This window comes from Bison bison, unplaced genomic scaffold, assembly GCF_000754665.1.
Source record: "Bison bison bison isolate TAMUID 2011002044 unplaced genomic scaffold, Bison_UMD1.0 scf7180017858770, whole genome shotgun sequence".
Lineage (NCBI taxonomy): Eukaryota > Metazoa > Chordata > Mammalia > Artiodactyla > Bovidae > Bison > Bison bison.
In genome coordinates this window covers 1,057,652-1,083,132 of record NW_011489342.1, presented here as the reverse complement: position 1 = coordinate 1,083,132, position 25,481 = coordinate 1,057,652, and the positions used below count along the sequence as shown (strand labels likewise).

Genomic DNA, 25,481 nt, shown 5'->3' with positions numbered 1-25,481 from the left:
TGAAGGAGGACCACAAGACTAAACGGCCATCTCCTGGGTGAATGTTACGGCAGGAGACTCTGAGGCACGGCATCCCACTGACTCCTGGCATTGTCTACTGTGAGTGAAGACGAAGGACTGGAGGAAAGCAGAGCCAAAATGCATCTCCTCCCAACTCTCTAGTCCCGACAGTGAGGCAATCGTGCATAAGGCTTACAATGAGAAACAAAATAAATCCTTGGGAATTCCCTGGCAGGCCAGTGGTTAGGACTCCACACTTCCACTACCAAGGATCTGGGTTCAATCCCCAGTCAGGGAACTAAGACCCTACAACCCGTGCAGCAAAAAAGGAAAGAATGAAGACAAGGGTCTTTATTTTTCACTTGGACCTGCTTTGTGAAGCCTAAGTTCAGAAGTACCTATGAATACAACTCATCAGTCCTCCTTTCCCTTTAAGATTGCTTCATTCAGAAGTACAACTTTTGGTTGGAACGCATTTACTTTGAAAATTCTGCTTTTTGATGAATTTTAAATATTTGTATTGAAAATCAGAAATGATGTTTTAAACAGTGCATTTCTTAAAAACAATAATTATTATTAAACCGATATTTTCATTGAGGCAAGTTAATTTCCAGGGATGAAAAAAAGTGTCAGTGGAAGGAATTTCATTTTTTCTGAACAGGTTGTATCCTTTTAACTTTGGTCCAATTTAGACTTTGAAAGAGCTATACCGATAAAAGCCACAGGAGACAACTCTTACTGGTTTGCTGCTAGAGGCTGCCCAAATCCTGTGACTGATGGATCTATAACAGAATAGCAAAGGGGAAATTCACATACAGTCTTCACCATGCCTTGGTGGAGTCAACAACGATAGTGCCAGCCTCAAAGGCCTCCAAAGTTCCTGAAGGCATAATTGGCTGTGGCTGGTGAGTGGGCAGAGGCAGCTGAGCAGGCCTCTCCTTCACTCCCTCTTCCCCTTGACCTATTTTCTGTTCCAGTTATGTGAGATGTTCTGAATCTTCTTCATTTTGATCCTCTGATCCAGCATCTTGTACCTTGCAGGATGCTCATCAGGTTTCTTCGGGACCGAAGGTGCATAGGAACTAGAGGCATAAGCGGGGCGTTTAAAGTGACGCAGAGGAGGCTTGATGACTGGAGCCATGCAAAGGAAGACAGACAGCGGTTAGCCTCGCCAATGACACAGTGTGCCTGAATCCTGTGGGCAACTTCCTGGCCCCTAAACGCGTTTGTTTTCTTTAAAAGCAGGAAACAAACAGGGTTGAACTCTCACTAGAAACCTTATTGCAAATACACGAATAAGCACATTCTTACCTTGGCCGTTCAATTAAAATAAATAAAGACAATTTCCTAGAGATAGACAGTGATGACGCTAGAATACAAAGATTCTGTGACAATGAATGGATGAATTTAAGGAAGAGAGAGCAGTGGTGTCACTTTGGGAAAGAGTACAGTAAACACAGGTGAGCACGGCCGTGTTGTTAATCAGCACTTACCACTGTATGTAAGCGTCTATGGTTACAAAGCAGCATGCAATCCTGGAGTGCTAATAAGAAGCACATCACCACTGAGAAAATATTCACAAAGTCCCTATATAAAGGTCTAGTAACCAAAATATAGAAAGAACTTCTTTTTTTAATTTATTTTTATTTTTTAATTTTTTAATTATTATTATTATTTTTTTTTTACTTTACTTCTTAAACTCAACAAAAGGAAACAAAAAACCCAGTTTAAAAATAAGGGCCTCCCTGGTGGCTCAGTGGTAAAGAATATGCCTGCTTATGCAGGAGACTTGGGCTCGATCACTGATCCAGGAAGATGCCTCATGTCGCAGAACAACAAAGCCCGTACTCCACAACTATTGAGCCCGCGCTCTAGAACCTGGGAGCCGCAACTACTGAAGTCCAAGTGCCCTGGAGTCCATGCTCCACAGCAAAAGAAGCGACCGCAACACGAAGCTCACGCACCACAAGAGAGCAGCCCCTGCCTTCCACAGCTAGAGAAAAGCCCACACAGTGACAAAAACTGGCACAGCCAAAGATAACACGTATTTTTAACAGTAAATAAATATAAGCAAAAATCTGAACAGACTCCTTGCCAAAGAAGATATACACACAGCCAAAAAGCACAGACAAAGATGCTCAACAATTTTTGCCATTCAGGAATTGCAAATTAAAATAACAATGATATATATACACTACATATCTATTAGGATGTAGTACTGTTGAATGAAAAAAAGCATAGATACATCTAATCTCACAAAAACATATAAATGTGTGCATAGGAAAATCTGGGAGAATGTACATATAAACCATAACAGTGATTATCTCTGAGTAGTACAAACATGGAAATTTTATTTCTTTTTGGTTGTATACATTTTCTATTTTTTCTATGATGATCAAGTTTCAGTGTTCACATTACTAAACTTTTTTTAAAAGAAACATACTACTTTTAAACGGAAACATACTATTAAAAATCTCTTCAATAGAATCAAGTATCAGAGCTATTGAATAAAATCATACACAACAGAAAGTCGGGAAAACTGAGTTTACTCTGAGCTTTAGACCTAGACCTTTCAGAGTACTCATCGCTGAGTATACTTTTCATAGCCTAGAGATTAGTATTCATTCATCAACTTCTTAGAGCACTTTCTGTGTGTCTTGAACAAAAGAGGCAGAAACCTCTGCCCTCGTTGGGCTTTCATTCCAGTGACCCCCTCTGGAACCTGTGACTTGTTTACAGAAGGAAGTGTTCAGTCATAATAAGTGATGATATTACTACAAGCTGCATACTACCCACACCAACTTTGCCTTTAGAATTTAGACTAACACATACTTAAGATCTTCAGCAAATGGGCCTGTAGTGCCATAATAATGTATATACAGAATAGATTATTTTAAAAAGATCTCTGAAAGTTTCATTCTGTTTCTTGGGGTAAACAAGAGATCGCAGCATAAAACACTCTATGAACAAATATAAAAAGAGTCCTGTTACCCTGGAGAATGGAAAAGAAACAGGTGAGGGCCTTGAATTAAAAGCTGATTGTCCCACACGTCTGGGCTAGCTGATTTACTGCTCTTTAAGTCACAACCCCTCTCCATATTCATTCTATTTTCACTACTCAGCATGAACCCAGCCAAAGTATTATTGGATTTCCCACTTCTCAGCATGAAGAAACATTTACCGTTTGCTAGAATTCTGATTGTCAGAACAGAAACTCTCCTTGCCACTGGAGCTGCTGCAAATAGTCAAACCCGCTGATAGAGATCGGCTCCCCACAGAGACTGTGGAAATACTCATGCCTGCTGTCACCCCCACTCAAAATGTGGGAAAAAAGAAGAATTCATAAGTGCTGTTTGTACACACTGATTGCCTTCCCCCTCTACAGGGGAATGTGATATGATGACAGGGCAAAACAGCAGCGCCTGGGATGAGCACACCATTTTGATTCTAATGAGGGCCTTTCTTCTGGGGTGATGCTGTGGCCACTTAAGGACTCGTCATCTTTTGGCTATTCCTGAGCTATTTCTGGAAGTGGGGGTCGGTCCTTTCCCTTTCAATGACTGGATGCCTCCCACAGTTGAACCCAAGCAGTAGTGTTACAATCTTCCTCCACTCACCCACCCCAAAACTCTCCCCACTCAGGCAGAGAACCAAATTGGGAACAGAACCCCCTTCCCTTCATGTGCTTGATTATCAGCAATTTGGACCTTTTCCCTCTTGGGGACACAAAGTCTGCTGTTGTCTCCTAGAGCAATTTTCTTGGAGAAAATTACCTCATTAGCTAATGCAGATTTGACAAAGGCAAATATCTGCAGTGAACTTGGGAAAGTCATTCTCTATATTACTGAATACTTTCAAGTGTGCTTGGGAAAAGAAAGGTTCCAGACAAAAACTGATACATCATCCTTTATTTGACAATTACACACAATGTTTGTTTTTCATAGAAGTGATGCTCTTTTAGGAGTTTTAGTCCTCATTTGTTTAAATCTTATTTTTTCATAAACGCAAAGGTGTTTTCATTCTCATTCATTCTTTTTCATTCCTCCCAAAGTGTCTATGACTTTCACCCTTTCCCCTCCCAGCATCAACCTTTTATTCTGTCTGTCTCTAAGACCATTTTGCTCAGTAGCTACCTCCCCCCACTGCCCCCCTTAGGAAACTAACGCAGAGAATTCTTCAGAGAATAGATAGAGATTTATTCATATATTGAATTAATATAGCTGTTGGTTGGATTCAGATGTTGAAATATGAACGAAGTTTTTTGAATTGCTTGTCTGTACTGATTCTCCAAGTACCCTTCAATCAAGTTGTAAATGTGGTCAGCGTTGCTGGGGGAGCAAGGGGTTCCTCAGTCAAAGGAACTGGGTTAAACTAGTATGTTCATGGCAGGACTTCTCCGAGACCTAACTGAAGGTGACATGGGTTGTGAATCCCTAAGAACACCCAATGGCATGTGGTTTTCTCGATTTCATTAGGCTAAGGAGCCCCCTTTATCAGGAGCATGCCACTCTTTCACAAAGACTGGGTTGTTAATTCATCATTCCTGTTGCTATCATATCATGTATTCTATTAATTCAGTATGCCCTGTTGTCTGCACAGAGAGCAGGCAGAAAGAATGGTGGCTAGTACTCATCTAATCTAGGTGCAGCCTAATTTCTGTGGTTAAATCAAAATCTGTATTAGAGCTCAACTCTGTGTTTTTGGTCCCGTACAACTGCAGTGTCATCTTTTGGAACCACTGCATTGGTAGCAGCAGCAACTTTGAGAATTTCTGAAACTTTGCTGCAGAGCACTGCCTCCAAAGACAGCAACTTGGTTCATTTTTAGCTTCTGAAAAATTCTAATATTGGTATCTTTTAAAAAAAAGAAAACAGAAGTGTTGAGCATGTGTTTTCTTCTCTTTCAAAGATAATGCCATTACATGATCTTAAAAAAACCTGGACACATTTTGTAATTTCATTTATACACACCACATACACTAAAACTAACAAAGTACAAAATAATCTTTTATTGCCTCTTAAATGCTATTTTACATGGAGAACAAAATCCCATTGCCACACATTCCTTTTCTGAAATCCATGTCTATTGGTATCTATCTGAAATTTGATGCAAAGTCCTTATAAAAATGCACAAAAATCATCCATGAGTTTTGAATTGCCAGGGATTGACATGTTAAAATTCATTCTATGGAGGATGGAATGATGTAAGAACTGAGTCTGTGATTTTTATTTCAGGATCTCTGATGATAAAATTATATATCTGACATACATCATATACTAGGCATGATGCAAAGAATTTAATATGAACCAGCCTTTAATCTTCACTACAGTCCAGAGGGAGGCACTATTATCACCTCCTTTTTGAGTGAGGAAACTGAGGTGTAAAGAGCTTAAGAAAAAGTTTACACACGCATGTTAGAAGTCTTGATTCTGGGTTCACAGCCAAGTGGTCTGAACTCAGACCTCCAATATTTAAAATAACCTGAGACCTAAATTCAGGGTGAGTTTTAGTGACTACCGTAATAAATTAAAACATATCCGAGTATGTATCTGTGATACATAGGATTCCTGAGCACCCTTATTAGTAACCATAATCATATTTCCCCCAAAGCAAAAGCAAATCACACCCCATTAATACAATTTGTGTGGTAACGGCTCAGGAAGGAATTGCATAAAGATCATGGCTAAAAATCTCTTAAATAATAGTTGCTTTTGTCTCTTCCCTCAGCTATGCAGGGTTGGGAGGCTAACAGCTATTCCAGAAGTCTGAGCATGGGAGACAAGCTTTCAAGTTAGGGGAGCCCCACAGTCTTGAATGAAAATTTTAACTTGGTGGTTCTCACCCCTCAACTGCATACGACAACCACCTGGGGAGCTTTTAAAAATCTTGAGTATATATGGAAGCAACCTAAATGTACCTCAACAGAGGAATGGATAAAGAATATGTGGTACATATATACAATGGAATATTACTTAGCCATAAAAAGAAATGAAACTGGGTCATTTGTGGAGACGTGGATGGACCTAGAGAGTGGCATGCAGAGTAGAGTAAGTCAGAAAGAGAAAAACAAACATCACATATTAACACATATATGTGGAATCTAGAAAAATGGTATAGATAACCTTATTTGCAAAACAGAAACAGAGATACAGATGTAGAGATAAATGTATGTGTATCAAAGGGAAAGAAGGGAAGGGAGGAATTGGGAGATTGGGATTGATACATATATACAATTGATTTGTTGTTGTTTAGTCACTCAGTTGTGTCTGACTCTTTTGCAACCCCCATGGACTATAGGCCACCAGGGCCCTCTTTCCATGATAAGAATACTGGAGTGGGTTGCCATTTCTTCCTCCAAGGAGGCTACCTGACCCAAGGATTGAATCCATGTCTCCTGCATAGACTGGCAGATTCTTTACTGCTGAGCCAACAGGGAGACCAAGGTCCATCTAGTCAAAGCTATGGTTTTTCCAGTAGTCATGTATGGATGTGAGAGTTGGACTATAAAGAAAGCTGAGTGCCAAAGAACTGATGTTTTTGAACTGCGGTGCTGGAGAAGACTCTTGAGAGTCCCTTAGACTGCAAGGAAATCAAATCAGTTAATCCTAAAGGAAATCAGTCTTGAGTGTTCCTTGAAAGGACTGATGCTGAAGCTGAAACTCCAGTACTTTGGCCACGTGATGCGAAGAACTAACTCATTGGAAAAGACCCCTATGCTGGGAAAGATTGAAGGCGGGAGGAAAAGGGGCCAACAGAGGATGAGATGGTTGGATGGCATCACCAACCTGATGGATATGAGTTTGAGCAAGTTCCAGGAGTTGGTGATAGACAAGGAAGCCTGGTGTGCTGCAGTCCACGGGGTCGTAAAGAGTCAGACATGACTGAGCGACTGAACTGAACTGAATGAGAACATACTGTATAGCACCGGGCACTCTACTTAACGCACTGTGGTGACCTGAATGGGAAGGAAATCCAAAAGGGAGGGGATACATGTATGGGTATGGCTGATTCATTTTGCTGTACAGTAGACTAGTGCAACATTGTAAAGAAACTATACTCTGATAAAAATTAATTTGAAAAAGTCCTGGGTACCCCAGACCCACAAAAGCAGAATCTACTGGGGCTGGGTGTTAGGCTGAGGCCTCAGGAGTTAGCTCTTCAGAAAATTTCATGGTGCAGGAGTTTGCAAACTGTTTTAGTCTCACCAATCTTCCCCTCCCGCATCTTCACAAAGCAAACAACACCAACAATATTTTGGACATTGCAAGTGTTCTGTAAACCGTAAACAGCTGGCTAGGGCTCTTGCTATAGTCTGATCACAACAAACTGCCTGTTTGGGAAGGAATCCTTTTTGCAGCATTTAAAGCTACTTGTGTGAAATTACACAAATTTTATTAGAGCACAAGACTTACGATACATTCTGAAGAAAACAATGGTACAACAGAAATGGCAGCAATCAATGATGAAACAGATACACATGCATACTTTCCTGGTTCTTTTGACTCAAGTTTCTTCACAATAACTTTGCACAAATATTGTATTAGTGGTTTATCTCCAGGATATATGTTCTTAGATACCTAAAGAGTGAGCAGTAATTGTCACAACTGCCATAAAATTTGCATTTCTAAGTATAAAGTATTTGGTGAACACTGAGATACAGGGGATACCTAAAAGCCTTGCCATGTATTCTACACTGGTAAGGTTCTCTCTAGTATGGATGATCTGATGGATTGTGAGATGTGATCCCAATTGTGATCAAAATTGTGCTTTTTTTTTTTCTCTCCTACTGGCATAGGTTTTTCTTCCTGTTGGGTCTATCATGAAGAAAAAGCTCTGAGAAATGAAAAAATAAAAAGGTTCTTTTTGTTGGGAAAAACAACTTTGATGTTATCACTTGAGAACTGTGAGGAAGTCCACATGTAGAAGAGCCAACATTCAGAGTCAGCAATCTTTTCTAAACACATTGAAAACTTGGAAAAGCAAAGAGTAAGACCAAAGAGTATGTTCCTGGGGTCTGACTAAGGGATGAGAGTAACAGTGGGAGATTTGATGTAGAGAGACCTGGTTTTAAAGCCTCCTTTATCTCCCCCAGCTATTTGATTTGGGGCAAACACTTCCCCTCTGGAAGCCTCCCTTTTTCCCTATGAATAACAACATTATACACCGAACAGGGCTCCTTGGAAGGACTCAGCAAGATGTGGCATGTGAAAGATTATCACGGTGTCTGGCACAAAAGAAGGCCTTCAGTGAAGGGCAACTTTTATCATTATTATTATTATTATAGTGACAGTGACTGAATCTGAGGGAACTGCTGGTGGGTAAGGGGAGACTAAATCCAGAGCGAACGGAGCTTCTAAAGGACTCTGGGCCGGGCACTGCCATCCGTGATCTCAGGCTGGTGGAAAGGGGCTGCTCACTCCTCCTGTCCTTCCCAGAGAATCAGCCTGATATCAGTCCTGGCTCCAGATTTGTCTTCCCTCTGGACTCTTTCTAGCTTCCTTTCAGGACATCTTGTCAGAGCATCTACATTCCAAACCTGACTCATGCCAGATTCTGATCGAGGCAACCACACTGGCTTGCCTGGTATGAATTAACTGCATTCTGAAGATGAGCTCGTGGGAACACATACAATTAGCCAAAAGCCTCCTCTCACTGCTAACATCAGCTCCATGGAGCGCAGAATCAAGATGGGTTCATCCCAATTCCAGAGGCAGAAACACATCTTTTAAAACTAGTGGTGTGGCTGAATTGGTTTTCATAGCTGGTCTTTTCCTTAAAGGGAAGGTGGAAGATGTTCATTTGTTTCACCAGAGCAGGAGATTTGGTCCTTGTTCAATACTTAGGCTTCCCAGCAGACAGTTTTGAAAATGAAAGTTCACTTTTTGTGAAGCTGGGGCTTTGCTGTTTAAGGAGCCCGGTAGCATGGCCTGTCTTCTGCACCTTTCAGTGTCCTTACATCCCTTCTCTCATTTGTGGTCACCCTCCCCCATCCTTGGAAGGAGGGTCAGATTCCGTTCTGTCTCTGCCCCCATATGACTGGGATGTATAATTTCAGTTTTCCATTATAAAAATACAGAGACAGTAACACTCACTGCAGAGGCCAGGGTGAGAATGACAAGAAACCAACACGTGAGAGACAGCCAACACAGCACAGACACAGAGTAGGTGCTCACCCAGCATCAGCTTCCATCCTTTTCCTCAGAGGAAGATCCTACGTTTCAGGAATTATCTGGAAGGTTTGCACTTGTCAGGAAAACTCAGTAACAGCATACTCCCCCGGTTAGAGTAATTCCTTTGTCTCCTCAAGACATGAAAGCAGTAATATGAAGGCCAGGCTCATGGATGTCCTTTCTTTTTGTAGAAATACACTCTTAGAACATGAACCCAACCGGAAAATTACTCTTAAACCATGCACATTAGATGTAGTGTTGTCTAAGGTGAGGGTCTATTCCTAAACTCTTCAAAGTATAGTTTATATTAAAATTAGAATAATTAAACCCTACATCTATGTCAGAAAAGACTCTGGCTCTCCAAGGACTTTTCCTCAAGAAAATGAGAATACTAACTACTATTTCTATATCTGAAACTCACAAAGCCAGGAGCACAGGAGATAGGAAGCCTGCTGTCAGAGAAGCTAGTCAGAAAAAGCCCAGTTGACACTGCCTGAACCAAACAACCGAACCTGCATTTTTAGATCCTCTGAAAAACACATGAAATACACAGAGGAAAGATAAATCATCTAGTTGTGTTGCCCTTCATCCAACCTGAAGCTGTTTGCTTCCTCCCACAGTTCTCAACCCTGGATGCCCATCAGATCACCTGGAGAGCTTCAGATTAACCGATTCCTAAGCCCAGCCGCCAAGAGTCTCAGAAGTAATCTGCTGTGCTAAGGTGAAGCCCATGCATCAGTATGTTTGTGATACCCAGTGATTCTAACTCATAGCCAGATTGAGAAACACTTGTCTCAGGGACTTTTATTTTGAGAATAAGTCAGCTTGTACTTAAGTTTTGAGGGCTGCTTGGGGTGGCTAACGGGGGCTTCCCTGATAGCTCAATTGGTAAAGAATCCACCTGCAAGGCAGGAGACCCCGGTTCGATTCCTGGGTGGGGAAGATCCACTGGAGAAGGGATAGGCTACCCAATGCAGTATTCTTGGGCTTCCCTGGTGGCTCAGCTGGTAAAGAATCTACCTGCAATATGGGAGACCTGGGTTAGATTCCTGGGTTGGGAAGATCCCCTGGAGAAGGGAAAGGCTACCCACTCCAGGAATTCTGGCCTGGAGAATTCCATGGACTGTATAGTTCATGGGGTCGCAAAGAGTCGGACACAACTGAGTGACTTTCCCTTTGGCAGTTAACGGGGTCTGGTCATCACATATAAGAGTGGCCAACCCTTGCCCATGTGCTAAAATCTGTCACAAGAATCGAACCCATGAAGATCTACTTTGGGGAGAGGTAATGCAGTATTTGTGAGAGAGGCATGGGTTTGGGGTGTCACAGAACTGGGCTAAGCTATTACCAGCTGTGAGATCCTAAGGAGATAATCTGTTTTGGGATTCAGGATTTTTGTTTTCTAGAAAATGGGGGAAATGGTAACTTCTTGGCATGGTTGCAGGGAGACTTTAAAGCGACTATAACTTAGATAATGTATGTAGGGTACCTTGCAACCTCACAGAGTGCCAGTATATCCTAGGTGCTTGGTATGTGGCTACCATTATTACATAGCACAGGAGATGAAAGGTCACCATTGGGAGCCTTTAAGTGGTGGCTTCCCTGGTGGATTTCTTATTACAGTATAGAAAAGTCATGTAATTCCCTGCACAAATGGATTTTACTACTTGAAAAACCTCAGCACACAATGAAGAGATTAACTTAATAAATTTATTTGTGAACATTTGGCAGAGAATACACCACTGTGATTCACAAAAGGCTAATTATCCAAAATGGGCATTTGTGGAAAAAAAAGAAATATATATATATATATATATTTTTTTTTCCCCCATTCAGCTACCTGAGGGAAACACTTTGCTGAAACCTAGTGCCATTTTAAGCAAAGCAGAAACATCCAGCCCATGTTCTAAACTATTTATACGATGTACAAATAAAGAGGTTCATTCAATTGTTTTGGGCAATGCCCAACCATAAGTGTAGAATCCTGGAGCTCCCAGATTCGAAGTGTGGCCTAGATACTCAACCAGGATGGAAGAAGCTTCAGTCTAGAACACTAATCTTGATGGAATTAGGAAAATGACAGCAAATGACTCTTGAGTCTTAAGACTCTGCATTTATTTTGCTAAGCCATGATAATTCTGAGTCACGTTCACTGGAAGTCATTCTTGGACCACTGTCTCCCTGGTCTTTGGGATTCCTCTTCCTTATGCTTCATTCCATAGATCACTGATCCTCGCTTAAATTTCATGAAGATGAGATAGGGTGTTATACACATTTGCATCCCCAGAACATAACCCCAGTACTGCTAACAGTTGGTGCTGAAAAATATTTAATGATTGAAGAAACTATTTGGCATCACACTCACTAACCTTCATAAAGCTCCCATTTACTACAGAAGTGGTGAATCACTTAAAACACACACCCACTGGCAAAGCTGAGTAAAATCTAGACAGCCTAATATTTATCCTTTGCATCAGCAATGCCTTGATACCTAGATTTGCTGCCCACGTTTGCTCAAAGAAGAATGTCAGCAAGTTCCTTTCCTTTGAAAGTTCAAGTTTGGATCTGAGCGCTTTTGCTTTACACCAATGCTACAATCTCAGTGCATTTCTACAGGTCTTCCCATAGTCTGGAGAGCCCGAGGCACAATTTTCAAGCCCCTCTGACAGCTAGGTGAAAGAGGGGAAGCAATCAGGAAAGGCTGGAAAATAAGATCTTTCCTTATTCCAACAATTGCTAGCTATTAAATGCCTTGCAACTTCGTGATTTAATGATTAATGGTTTAATTTAATAAAAATAATATTTAAATTAATAAAAAAGAATAAGAAAGTCCTCCTTCAAAGAGACGATCATTTTTAATTGAGTTCTTTGTTTTCATTTTATTTGCCCTGGAGAGCACGAAGCACTTGAGGCATGCTCTTTCAAAGGAAAGAAATATTTAGGAAGTTAAATATTTCTAAGTTTTTTGCTTGATTTTTTTTTTTCATTAGCTTGTGTATTTTTCTACGTGTGCATCTGAAGATGGGGAGTATAAGGCTAAATCTCTGTCCTTTGCTCATACCAACAATGACCTCTGTCAGAAGAAGCCTGACATTTCTTTAGGGTTCTAGAGCTCTGAAATGCTAAATCACCACATAACAAATATGCTTTGCTCTACTCCATAGTAAGAATGGCAACTGGTTTCCCTTAAATGGAGCTCAAGGTAAAAGGCAATTGCAAAGAGACCACTTGGGGGAATCTTCACTTAAAGTTAAGACAATGCAGAGGGATTTCATAGACAGAGCACTCGGTGGGCTACTGTCCATGGGGCTGCAAAGATTCAGACATGACTGAGTGACTAACATTTTCATTTTTCAGGGCCCCTGCACACCCCAAAATTGTGCTTGAAATGGGTACATACATAACTGATCTAATCCCAGGCAGAATATAGGCATGAAAGAAAGACCATTCCAATGTGGACTGACATCAGCTTTTACCCCTGAAAGTGAAACTCTGCTAACTTTGGGCAAGCTGTTTATCTGAGTACGCCTCAGTTTACTAATTTGTGAAATGGACATAATAGTATCTTCCTTAGAGGTTGTTGTGAGGATTAAATGGGATAATATGTGTGAGGAACCTACCACTGTCCCTGATATTTGATAGATGTGCAATACGTATCAAAGTATTTATTGTTAAAAACCTGTATTAAGTAAGATAAGAAATTACCATTTTTGAAGTTCATCACTCAATAACTTACAATACACATAATAGTTTGTTTTTTTAAAAAACCACATAAGCTTCCTAAAATGTCTTCAGACCTCAAGGCTGGTCAGTTCTCTTCTGAAGAATCCTCTGGCTGGACATTTTATCCATAGTCCCCTAGAACAGGACACATAACAATGTCATTGCAAGCCAGTTGGCATCTCAACACACAAACTCTTTCTACATCAGGCAACAGAGATTAGAAGCAGAGCCACATCTATTGTCAACACTACCGTGCAAGCCAGCAGCTGCATACACAGGAGCAATCGGCTATCTGCATCCCTGGATGATTATGGTACTGTACCTGTCCATCTAAGGATCACTTCAGGAAAGTGATGTGACCGAGGCTCCCGGGGGCATCTGCTTAGAAGCCAATGACTAGACTCCATCCTTAGCAGTCATGACTGGAAGTGAAGCTCTGGGCCACTCCTCCAGTGAGAGCCAACATTTGCTCAGCTCTCCATCACTTATGGCCCACCCATGGGGCTTGACGGGGTTCATAAACCTCATGGGGTACAGTTGAAGTTGGCACTAGAAAAACTTGGCTGCAGGTGCTATTCCTTTACCAAAGAAGAGTCATTTTGCTATAGATGTGCAAGGAATCCAGGTGATGTCCCCAGAGCAGTTTCCTGGTGCTGGCATTTCAGGAGGAAGCTTTCTTAATTTCAGCAACCACACAAGCAGTTCTTTAATGAAGTGGCACCTGGTGGCTTCAGGATTGAAGCACGTGACCGACAAAACTGTCTTGGAAGACAGTCACAGATTTTTCACTTAAGAAATTCTTTAATATACACTATTTGAGCATATAGAAAAGTAGGATTAATAATAAAATGAACACTTACGTACTCTCTAAATACAGTTTAATAAAATCTTAACATCTTGCATGCTGCTGCTAAGTCGTTTCAGTCGTGTCCAACTCTATACGACCCCATAGACGGCAACCCACCAGGCTCCCCTGTCCCTGGGATTCTCCAGGCAAGAATACTGGAGTGGGTTGCCATTTCCTTCTCCAATGCATGAAAGTGAAAAGTGAAAGTGAAGTTGCTCAGTCATGCCCAACTCTTCGCGACCCCATGGACTGCAGCCTACCAGGCTCCTCTGCCCATGGGATTTTCCAGGTGAGAGTACTGGAGTGGGGTGCCATTGCCTTCTCCGAACATCTTGAATATTTGTTCAAATATTTGTTTAAAGAGATTAAATAAAAAGGTGGAGTTAAATAACTAATATACCCTTCCATGGGGGCTTCCTTGGTGGCTCAGATGGTAAGGAGTCCACCTACAATGCAGAAGATCCGGGTTCGATCCCTGGGTCAGGAAGATCCCCTGGAGAAGGGAATGGTAACCTATTCCTGTATTCTTGCCTGGATAATTCAATGGACGGAGGAGCCTGGCAGGCTACAGTCCTTTGGGACAGGATTGAGCAACTAACACTTTCACATACCCTTCCATGATGTTTCTCTCCCCTTTCTCAGAAAACTTATCCAGAATTTGATTTTTATTATTCCAGTGCCTATAGTCATTTAGTGATTGCATTTATATGCATCCACAAAATATCTAATTTTTTTGCTAGTTTTAAAAGATAATGTAAATTGTATTAGATGGTATAAATCTTATTGGAACTTCTTTTTCTTGCCCATCATTATGTTGAGCCTTGTTTGTCATAGCAAAAAATGGAAAACCACCATCAAAAGAAAAATGATTAAATATTCTGTGGCATATTTGTAAAACAGAATGTTGCACAGATGTTAAAATGGACGTTTTTCGAAGAACTAGCCTTATATTTCGCATGGAATTTCTTTTGCCACACATCAGCAAACTTTCTTGGAGTTTTTCTTTAAAATATGCCTCTTAAAGCAGGATAGGGCTTGATTTTGTTTTCTGTATTTTAGTATCAGAGTTTAAGCCATTTGAAATTATTGTTATTAGTGATATTTTAAATTAATTTTTACTGGAGTATAGTTGTTTTACAATGTTGTGTTAGTTTCTGCTGTGCAGAAAAATGAATCTGTCATATATATACGCATATCCACTCCTTTTTGGATTTCCTATCCATTTAGGTCACCACAGAGAATTGAGTAGAGTTCCCTGTGCTATACAGCAGGTTCTCACTAGTTATGGATTTTATACATGGTAGTGTATATATGTCCCAGTCTCCTAATTCATCCCTCCCCTCCTCCCCCCTTGGTATCCGTACATTTTTTTCTCTACTTCTGCTTTGCAAATAAGTTCACTCATATTGTTTTTCTAGATTTTACATATAAGTGATATTAAACGGTATCTGTTTTTCTCTTTCTGATTTACTTCACTCCGTACTACAATCTCTAGGTCCATCCATGTCTCTGCAAATGGCACAGTTTCATTCCTTTTTGTAACTAATATTCCAATATATATATGTACCACATCTTCTTTATCCATTCCTCTGTTAATGGACAATTACTGATATTTTTGGACTTGATTCCACTATCTAATTTTGTTTTGGTTTTGGACTTGATTCTACTATCTAGTTTTAAAATCATTCTTTATTCCTTGCTTCTTTTATTTTCTCTTCTGCCTTCTATTGGAGAAGGCAATGGCACCCCACTCCAGCACTCTTGCCTGGAGAATCCCATGGACGGAGGAGCCTGGTGGGCTACAGTCCATGGGGTCGTATTAAGTAGATACATTTTCTATGCTCCCTTTCTTTGGTGTTTATTTGCTGATTTAGATGCTGTAAGTTATACTTCTATTATTTTATTGATGATCCTTTGTGGATCATCAAAAAAGTTATACAATTACATGCTCTGTCCAAGGACAGATTAGATCTTAGCATTCTGTAACTCCCTCTTAAGTAACTCCTCTATCTTCTACCATTTCTGTTCCCTATTTTAACACCAAAAATGGACATTATGTTTATGGTGACTAGTTACATATACAACTTGCTTTATTTACTTGTATGTTCACCATTAATTCCTGTCTCTTACACTTTGCTTTTGGATTTACTTTTCTTCTTGAAGAATATCTCTTAATACTTCTTTAGTGAGGTCTGTGAGTGGTAAATTATGCCATTGTATACCTAAAATGTTTTTACATTGCCTTCATTCATAACTAATAATTTAGTTATTATATAATGCTTGATTTCCCCTAAGCATATGAAAGATATATCTTCATTGTCTTCTGGCATCTACTGTTGCTGTCAGCTGGTTGCAATTTTATTATAGGTAACCTGCTTACAGCTCCCTTGAACATAACCAGCTTCTCACAGCATTTAAGATTTTCTCACACTTGACATAATTTGGAACAATCTCACACAATGCATTTAGGTATGGATTTGGTTTTACCTATGTATGGCAAGTGAGGTGCATTTCTTGTCTAAGAATTTGAGCCTTTAGAGCTGTTTACCCATATTCGATGCTCTTTCATTTTTAAAACTGAGATAAAATTCACATACCATATAATTCATCATTTTAAGTATACAGTTCAGTGCTTTTTATTATGTTCACAAGGTTTTGCAATCATCACCAATACTTAATTATAAAACATTTTGCTGCTGCTGCTGCTAAGTCGCTTCAGTCATGTTCGACTCTGTGCAACCCCATAGACGGCAGCCTACCAGGCTCCTCCGTCCCTGGGATTCTCCAGGCAAGAACACTGGAGTGGGTTTTTTATTCACCAATTAAAAAATCCCATGCCCATGAGAATTCACTCTCCATTATTCTCTCTGCCAGCCTCTAGCAACCACTGGACTTCCCTGGTAGCTCAGATGGTAAAGAATCAGCCTGCAAACAGGGAGACCTGAGTTCAGTCCCTGGGTTGGGAAGATCCCCTGGAGAAGGGAACAGCTACCTACTCCAGTATTCTTGCCTGGAGAGTTCCATAGACAGAGGAGCCTGGTGGGCTACAGTCCATACGGTTGCAAAGAGTTGGACATGACTGAGCGACTAACACACACACAGCAACCACTAGTCTATGTTCTGTCTCTATCGATTTGTCTATTCTTCCCATGTCACATAAATGGAATCTTACAGTATGTGGCCATTTGTGTCTTCTTTGTATTTCAAAAAAATGGAATCGTACCTTTCACTTAGCAAGTTGTTTTCAAGGTTCATCCAAGATGTAAAATGTATCAACACTTTCTTCCTTTAGCATGTCAAATAATAATTTATTGTATGGATATACCACATTTTGTTAACATATTCATCAGTCAGTGGACATTTAAATTGTCTCCACTCTTTGGCTATTATGAGTAACATTACTATGAATATTTGTGGACAAGTTTCTGTATGAACATATGTTTTCAGTTCTCTTAGGAACATACTTAGGAGAGAAACTGTTGGGTCTTATGGTTACTCTAAGACTAACATTTTAAGGAATTGTCACCCTAGTTCCCCAAATAGTTGAGTTGCACCATTTTGCATTCCTGGCAGCAATGTATGATGGTACTTTCTCCACGTCATTATCAACAAGTGTTATTATCCAACTTTTAAACTCTTGCCCTTCTAGGGCAGGTGAAGTGGTATCTCATTGTGGTTTTGATTTGCATTTCTGTACTGACTGATGATGTTGAGTATCTTTTCACATTCCATTTGTATATCTTGTTTGGAGAAATGTTTCTTCAACTCTTTTGCCCAGTTTTAATTATCCTGTTTATCTTTTTACTGTTGCATTGTAAGAATTCTTTACATATTCTGGATACTAAATCCTTATCAGATATATGGTTTACAAATATTTTCTTTCATTCAGTATATTTTCTTGATAATGTAATGTTTTTAATTTTAATGAAGTTGTATTATCAATTATTCTTTGATTGCTTACATTTTAAGAATCGTATCTAAGAAACCATTGCCTAACTCAAGTTTATAAAGATGTCCTCTAAGAGTTTTATGGTTCAAGCTCTTTTTTAAAATTATGATTCCATCTCTACAATGTGTTTAGCATAAAGTCCTCAGGACTATGTTCCAACATTAATTCTCTTTCCAACTGTATTTTACCTTCAGTTTATTCTATTAACTGTGTTTATTTTTAAAAATGTGAATGCCTTCATGTTTATTTGCTTCTTTAAATCTCATATTTTAGATTGCTTCTTTTGCATATCTCTGTTCTTATTTGGTTTCAACACACTTTTACTTTATTGTTTTTAAAGATTTTTATTCCTCCACTTGGCTCTTTGAGTATCCTAAAACATGATATTTTAAGTTGCTTGACAGCCTGTACCAAGAGCTTGTAAAGATATATTTGCATTGTGGGAGGTAATACATGACGTTGGTGAGACTGGAAGGAGAAACAGTGGGCTGATCATTGATAAAAGTGAGGTAGAGGGTATCTGCTAAAGAAACCATGAACTCTGAGCCCAACACCCAAATTGGGACCACTTTAGATTGCCAAACTAAAGCCAAAGACAAGGTGCCCGAGCCTCTGACTCAGAGGTCTCAGAAACCCAGCAGGCCAGCAATAGGTCCCCATTCAACAGATGGGAACCAGGTCAGCTCTGCCTGTTCTCACAGGGGTCCAGGATGACATTAGAGATCCCACCTGACCCAGGAATATTACGATTTTACAAAGAAGAACAAACACCATCACCACACGCTGAAGTTGTTGGGGTTAGAGCTGTTTGCCTCCTAATTACTATAATTCTAACAGCACAATAACCACAAATAGGAACATGATGAAATGGACTTCCAGAGACTACAGAGCAGGGTCTATTCAATACTAATACTCAATACTAAAAAGCAGTCAGTATAGTCGTATAGCTGTACGTTAGTTTAGTTTATATCAATCCAAACACCAAGATGAGCCTTCTTTAGGGGACGGTTGCTTTCTATCTATTCATAAATTAAACTGGATAATGCTCACTCATACAACAGTGCACCCAGCCTCCTAAGCATTAATGAGCACACAATATATGCTTGTCGTCTGAGTGGGCACTGGGACATAAAGGAATAAGGCTGTCCTCACCCTTGAAAAAGCCACCGATTAATGGTTAAAGGACTAATAAGCAAATCATTATAAATCAGCACTAAGTCTACCTAGATGATTTGGAGAGACTGCAAAAAGAAATTAGCCAGGGAAGAAAAGCCTAAAGAGTGTTACAGGCAGAGTGACAAAGGCAAGAAAGTTCAAGGGCTACTCAGTGGACACTGAGTTTCAGTTGTTGGACGGGGTTGCGGACATGGCAGAGGTTGAAAAAGCAAACAGATATAGATTATACTTAATCTAAGCTGCCACCGATTGTAAAGTGAACTATTATTTCATGTACAACCAAGAAAAAGTGCTGCTAATTCAATTGTAACATGCCAAACATTGCAAAAGATTCCTATTTCCGAGGAGCTAAAATGCAAGGTACTTTCCTTCTACGAATGGATGAAGTACAGCAATTCCCCAAAGAAGCAACATAAAAGATACATTAATATTAGAAAACAGTTTTTTAAAAGATGAAATAATGCAAACACAATATGGATATAATTTTTCTTATCAAATTAATGAAGTACTAATGTTAGTATTAGCAAGAGCACATTGAAAGGTCAAATACTGCTAAAAGTACAAAATAATACTACCTTTCTGGAAGTCATATTGACAATAATGGTCAAGAACCTAAATACATACATACTCTTTGAGTCAGTAATTCTACATACAGGAATCTGCCCTAAATCCATACTTGCCGATTCAGAAGAAGATTTCTATATCAGAATGTAAAGTTATTAATGATAAAAAAGCAAGTTATATAAATGCCAGATTATTGATGAATACAGTTGGTCCTTTTATCTACAGATGTGCAACCTGCAGATACAGAGGGTTAACTGTAGGTGACTTGAGCATCCATGGATCCTGACATCTGAGTGGGGTCCTGGACCCAATTACCCATGGATACAGTATACAAATAAATTATAGTATCATCATATGAAATGTTAGTCAACCACTTAAATATTTTAAAAATATTTAATAACCTGGGAGAAAGCTTATGATATAATGGTGAACTTTAAAAGGGAGGAAATAAGGCTGAGATTTGAACCCAGGTCTGTCTCTCTCACCAAAGGTTCACACTCCTCCCCTAGCACCATCTGCCTCTCAAAGAAACACTTGTACAGCATGTCCAGATGAACATTAAGGAAGATCACAATTCTGCTCTTTCCATCTGTGAGCAGGAGACTGTAGACCAACTATGAATATGATGTCCATTTTTGGAAGAGCATTACAATGAGGATGACAGAGACAAAGACCTCTACTAACACAGGGTCGACTGGATACACAAGGGGCCAGATTGTCCCCTTATCAACTGCTAAACTCAACTCATGAAGAAACAGTTCTTTCTGATGTCTGTGATTACCTAAGATTATGACACAATGCCGTTTACCCACCTGGCAAGGTAAGGCGACTCGTGGAGCTAGTGCTTGGGGCAGGTGAGCCCTGAGAATGCTTCTTTGTGCCTATAAAGAGGAAAAAGAGGATAAGAAAGAATAGGATTGTGGACAGACTTTTCAGACCAGTAAACGCTCATCTGTAACTTTATCAAATGATCTAAAAGTTTGGGTCTGAAAACAACATTTAGAAGAAGGTTGAGTGAGGTTATGGGAACAGGGCATATTCCATGATCCAGAAAAACCAGGAGCACAGCGTTTATCTTTGTGCTTCTGACGGATCTCATTCTCCAGATTGGTCTGTTAAGGACCAACACACCTCTGAGCAGGCATGCACTTTAGGATTATCAGGAGAGCATTCTAAACGTGCAGCTGCCTGAGCGCCACCCCCAGAGATTCTGTGTTCACTGTACTGAGCCGGAGCTCCAGCATCCAGATTTTTAAAGCCTAGCCCAGGTGATGCTAATGTGCATCCAGAGTGGAGAACTGTTGCTATGAGAAGGAAAGTTTTGGATTTAGAAGTAAGGAGTCAGGGGTTTGTCTCTGCTTTGTCCCTCTAGCCTTTACTCCCTATTGGATCTCCAGCAACAGACTTGACTTCTCTGAAGCCTCTTAAGAGCTGTGAAGATGAAGGCTTCATTTGCAAAACGAGGGAAATAACAACTAATCAAAGTGTCCTGGTGAGAAACAAAGGCTAGAGGTGTGTGTGAGTGCTCAGGAATTATGGGAGACCACGCAAATTGAGGTTAGTGGGATCTATGGGTCCCCACAGCTGGTGACAATGTCCCCATTGTGAAAGGGATTAACAGAGGTTCATGTTAACAGCTCAGTGGGCCTTAAGGGAATCAAAAGACAGAGCCCTGGGTGGGGAGCAGGAAGGAGAGAGCAAAACAAATAGAAGGATGAATTATTCTTCAAAAGAATATTTGCATGTGTGTGTGCATTTTTGTGTGTGTATATATATATATAAAACTATATATACACGTACATACACATATATATTATTTTATACATAAAGATACACACGCAAAACTCACATACACATTTATACCTAAATACATACATATTTTATCCATAAATGCAAATATTATTTGATTTTTCATTCCTTTACTTGGCCTTCCAGAAGGGGGCAAAGATGCCTGGAGGCCAGAATCCAGCATCATGGCATATACCTGGAGTCTGAGCTGGCAGAAATGCAGACAGAATTCTTAGGCAGAGGAGAGTCATGATTCAATGTCAAGGTATTTCTTTAACAAGTTTCCTGAACCTATGCAAACTTTCCATAAAGTCTACTTTCCATGCACAGGCCTGGTGTGAGTGGAGGTTGTGTTAGTTTGAGTGAATACAGTCATGGGTAAAGATAACTAGAGAACATACTGACTAATCTTGAAATCAGGGGAAGCAGGAACTTGGGGACAGGGTGAGGAGTAAGATTTCACTACCCTAGGATGCCTGGTAAGATGTGAAGATGTACATGAGGGATGGTGTTTGAGATTGTTTCATTTTAGTCTTAAAGAACAGGGTACTACCCTTGACATTCCGTGTTACAGTTAATTATTATGATTATGATCAGCAGCAGTAGTAGTGTTAACAGTGTTAGTAGTGATAATAGTAAAAATAGAAAACACAACATTAATCCAAACACTTCAGACCCACAAAAGCTGTTAATTTGCATGAGGTGAGAGACGTGACATCCGGCAGAACTTTAGGTCTTCATTTTTCAGGTTTCATAGATGCCCTGATGTCAGAGTTGGGTGATTTTTTATAAATACGGCTGCTAGGGTCCTTCCTTTCTTGAACTCATTGAAAGGAAACCTCAAGAGAATGGAGCCACTTGTTTGCAGGCCAACAGGTTCTCCAGGTGAGTCTAATGATCATCCATCAAATGGGGTGCTCAAACACGTGAGGTAAATAGATTTACCCAAAGTGGTATGTGGGGTCCAGGGTAGGGCAGCCTCACTGCACAACTCCAGGCAGCACCGCTCACACTGTAGCCTATGTGACGAATAGTAGAACAGCCCTGATCAAGGGCGCTACCGGGATGCAGATCCACAGCCATTCCTGACCCACCAGGAACAACCTGTGTCCCACTGGACCCGCCTCCACTGTGGGGAAGCCAATGACTCAAAGTGTTGAGACCTCTACTCACGGGATGCTTTACTTGTCTCACTATCCCTGTCAGATAGGGTTTCTCAACAGATGCACAGGGATATTTAGTTATGTCACTCTTCATCGTGAAGGCTGTCCTGTGCAGATCAGTATGTTTAGGAGAATCCCCAGCTTCTATCGCTGAGTGTGAGCAGCACCTCCCCGTTGTAATAATCAAAAACATCCTCCAGAACCTGACAAATGTCCTCTAGGAACAAAACTGCCCTCAGTGAAGAACGACTGCTTTAGGAGGGGAGGCAGGGTTTAGGGTTTTTTACTCAGAGCTGTGATTCACAATTTGGCCACTTGGTCATTAATAGCGGTCACTGACACATATCAGGCAGCCACCATGTGCCAGGCACCGTATTAGTTATGGACAAGTAAATGTACATTAGTTGTAGTTGTCTTTCCTGACACTAATTCTCTGATGATAAAATGATTCCTCATTTATGGAGTTTTGGAAACAAAGCCTGTGCAAGTAATTTGCACAAAGTTACTGAATGTTGAGGGACAAAATTTAAGCCAAGATCCTTCAGAGTTGAAACGGAGAGAAACTTTTCTCCATGTCTCTTGCTATTTCTTAAAAAATCCATTACCCAGGTTTCCTTCAAGTGCTGAATTCCTAAATTTGCCTACATGTGGAGAAGGCAATGGCACCCCACTCCAGTACTCTTGCCTGGAAAATCCCATGGATGGAGGAGCCTGGTGGGCTGCAGTCCATGGGGTCGCTAGGAGTTGGACACTACTGAGCGACTTCACTTTCACTTTTCACTTTCATGCATTGGAGAAGGAAATGGCAACCCACTCCAGTGTTCTTGCCTGGAGAATCCCAGGGACGGGGGAGCCTGGTGGCTGCCATCTATGGGGTCGCACAGAGTCGGACACGACTGAAGTGACTTAGCAGTAGCAAGAACAACCTGGGATCATTATTTTAACAAAAAAGAGAAACAAAACCAGGCTCCCTGGCCTGGCTGAACACTACTGGGTCAGCATTTCTCGGGGGAGCCTGAATGTATCACAAGTGTTCCAGTGATTGTCTGCCCTCCGATAGATGAGGATGAGAGGCTTGTGGAAGCTTGCTGATGGGAAGGACTGGCTGTGGGGAAAACCAGGCCTTGTTCTGGTGGGCATGGCCTGCTCAGTAAATCTTTAATCCAATTTTCTGCTGGTGGGCGGGGCTGTATTTCCACCCTGTAGTTTAGCCTGTGACCATTATATCTACTACTGTGGGCAGGAATCCCTTAGAAGAAGTGGAGTAGCCATCATGTCAACAAAAGAGTCTGAAATGCGGTACTTGGATGCAATCTTAAAAACAACAGAATGATCTCTGTTCATTTCCAAGGCAAACCATTCCAAAGCACAGTAATCCAAACCTATGCCCCAACCAGTAATCCTGAAGAAGCTCAAGTTGAACGGTTCTATGAAGATCTACAAGACCCTTTAGAATTAACACCGAAAAAAGATGTTCTATTCATTATAGGGGACTGGAATGCAAAAGTGGGAAGTCAAGAAACACCTGGGGTAACAGGCAAATTTGGCCTTGGAATATGGAATGAAGCAGGGCAAAGGCTAATAGCGTTTTGCCAAGAGAATGCACTGGTCATAGCAAACACCCTCTTCCAACAACACAAGAGAAGACTCTACACATGGACATCACCAGATGGTCAACACCGAAATCAGATTGATTCTATTCTTTGCAGCCAAAGATGGAGAAGCTCTATACAGTCCGCAAAAACAAGACCGGGAGCTGACTATGGCTCAGATCATGAACTCCTTATTGCCAATTCAGACTTAAATTGAAGAAAGCAGGGAAAAACACTAGACCATTCAGGTATGACCTAACAAATCCCTTATGATTATACAGTGGAAGTGAGAAATAGATTTAAGGGACTAGATCTGATAAATAGAGTGCTTGATGAACTATGGATAGAGGTTCATGACATTGTACAGGAGACAGGGGTCAAGACCATCCCCATGAAAAAGAAATGCCAAAAAGTAAAATGGCTGTCTGGGGAGGCCTTACAAATAGTTGTGAAAAGAAGAGAAGCGAAAAGCAAAGGAGAAAAGGAAAGATATAAGCATCTGAATGCAGAGTTCCAAAGAATAGCAAGGAGAGATAAGAAAGCCTTCCTCAGCGATCAATGCAAAGAAATAGAGGAAAACAACAGAAGGGGAAAGACTAGAGATCTATTCAAGAAAATTAGAGATACCAAGGGAAATTTTCATGCAAAGGTGGGCTCAATAAAGGACAGAAATGGTATGGACCTAACAGAAGCAGAAGATATTAAGAAGAGGTGGCAAGAATACACAGAACAACTGTACAAAAAAGATCTTCACAACCAAGATAATCACGATGGTGTGATCACTCACCTAGAGTCAGACATCCTGGGATGTGAAGTCAAGTGGGCCTTAGAAAGCATCACTATGAACAAAGCTAGTGGAGGTGATGGAATTCCTGTTGAGCTATTTCAAATCCTAAATGATGATGCTGTGAAAGTGTTGCACTCAATATGCCAGCAAATTTGGAAAACTCAGCAGTGGCCACAGGACTGGAAAGGTCAGTTTTCATTCCAATCCCAAAGAAAGGCAATGCCAAAAATGCTCAAACTATCACAATTGCACTCATCTCACACACTACTAAAGTAATGCTCAAAATTCTCCAAGCCAGGCTTCAGCAATACGTGAACTGTGAACTTTCAGATGTTAAAGCTGGTTTTAGAAAAGGCAGAGGAACCAGAGATCAAATTGCCAACATCTGCTGGATCATTGAAAAAGCAAGAGAGTTCCAGAAAAATATCTATTTCTGCTTTATTGACTATGCCAAAACCTTTGACTGTGTGGATCACCATAAACTGTGGAAAATTCTTCAAGAGATGGGAATACCAGACCACCTGAACTGCCTCTTGAGAAACCTATATGCAGGTCAGGAAGCAACAGTTAGAACTGGACATGGAACAACAGACTGGTTCCAAATAGGAAAAGGAGTATGTCAAGGCTGTATATTGTCCCCCTGCTTATTTAACTTCTATGCAGAGTACATCATGAGAAATGCTGGGCTGGAAGAAGCACAAGGGAGAAATATCAATAACCTC

The 25,481-nt window shown here is 40.5% G+C and overlaps 1 protein-coding gene across 1 annotated transcript in view; it reads right to left on the bottom strand.

The window, feature by feature from the left end:
• Window positions 1-325: 325 nt before the first annotated feature.
• Window positions 326-25,481, bottom strand: part of PDE1C (phosphodiesterase 1C, calmodulin-dependent 70kDa) — a 332,028-nt gene continuing 306,872 nt past the window's right edge. The window contains exons 18-19 of the mRNA XM_010829092.1: window positions 20,242-20,310; window positions 326-1,131 (exon numbers count right to left, since the gene is read on the bottom strand). Of these exons, the coding sequence (XP_010827394.1) occupies window positions 962-1,131; window positions 20,242-20,310 (239 nt within the window). The 3' untranslated portion in view covers window positions 326-961. The remainder of the gene's footprint in view (window positions 1,132-20,241; window positions 20,311-25,481) is intronic.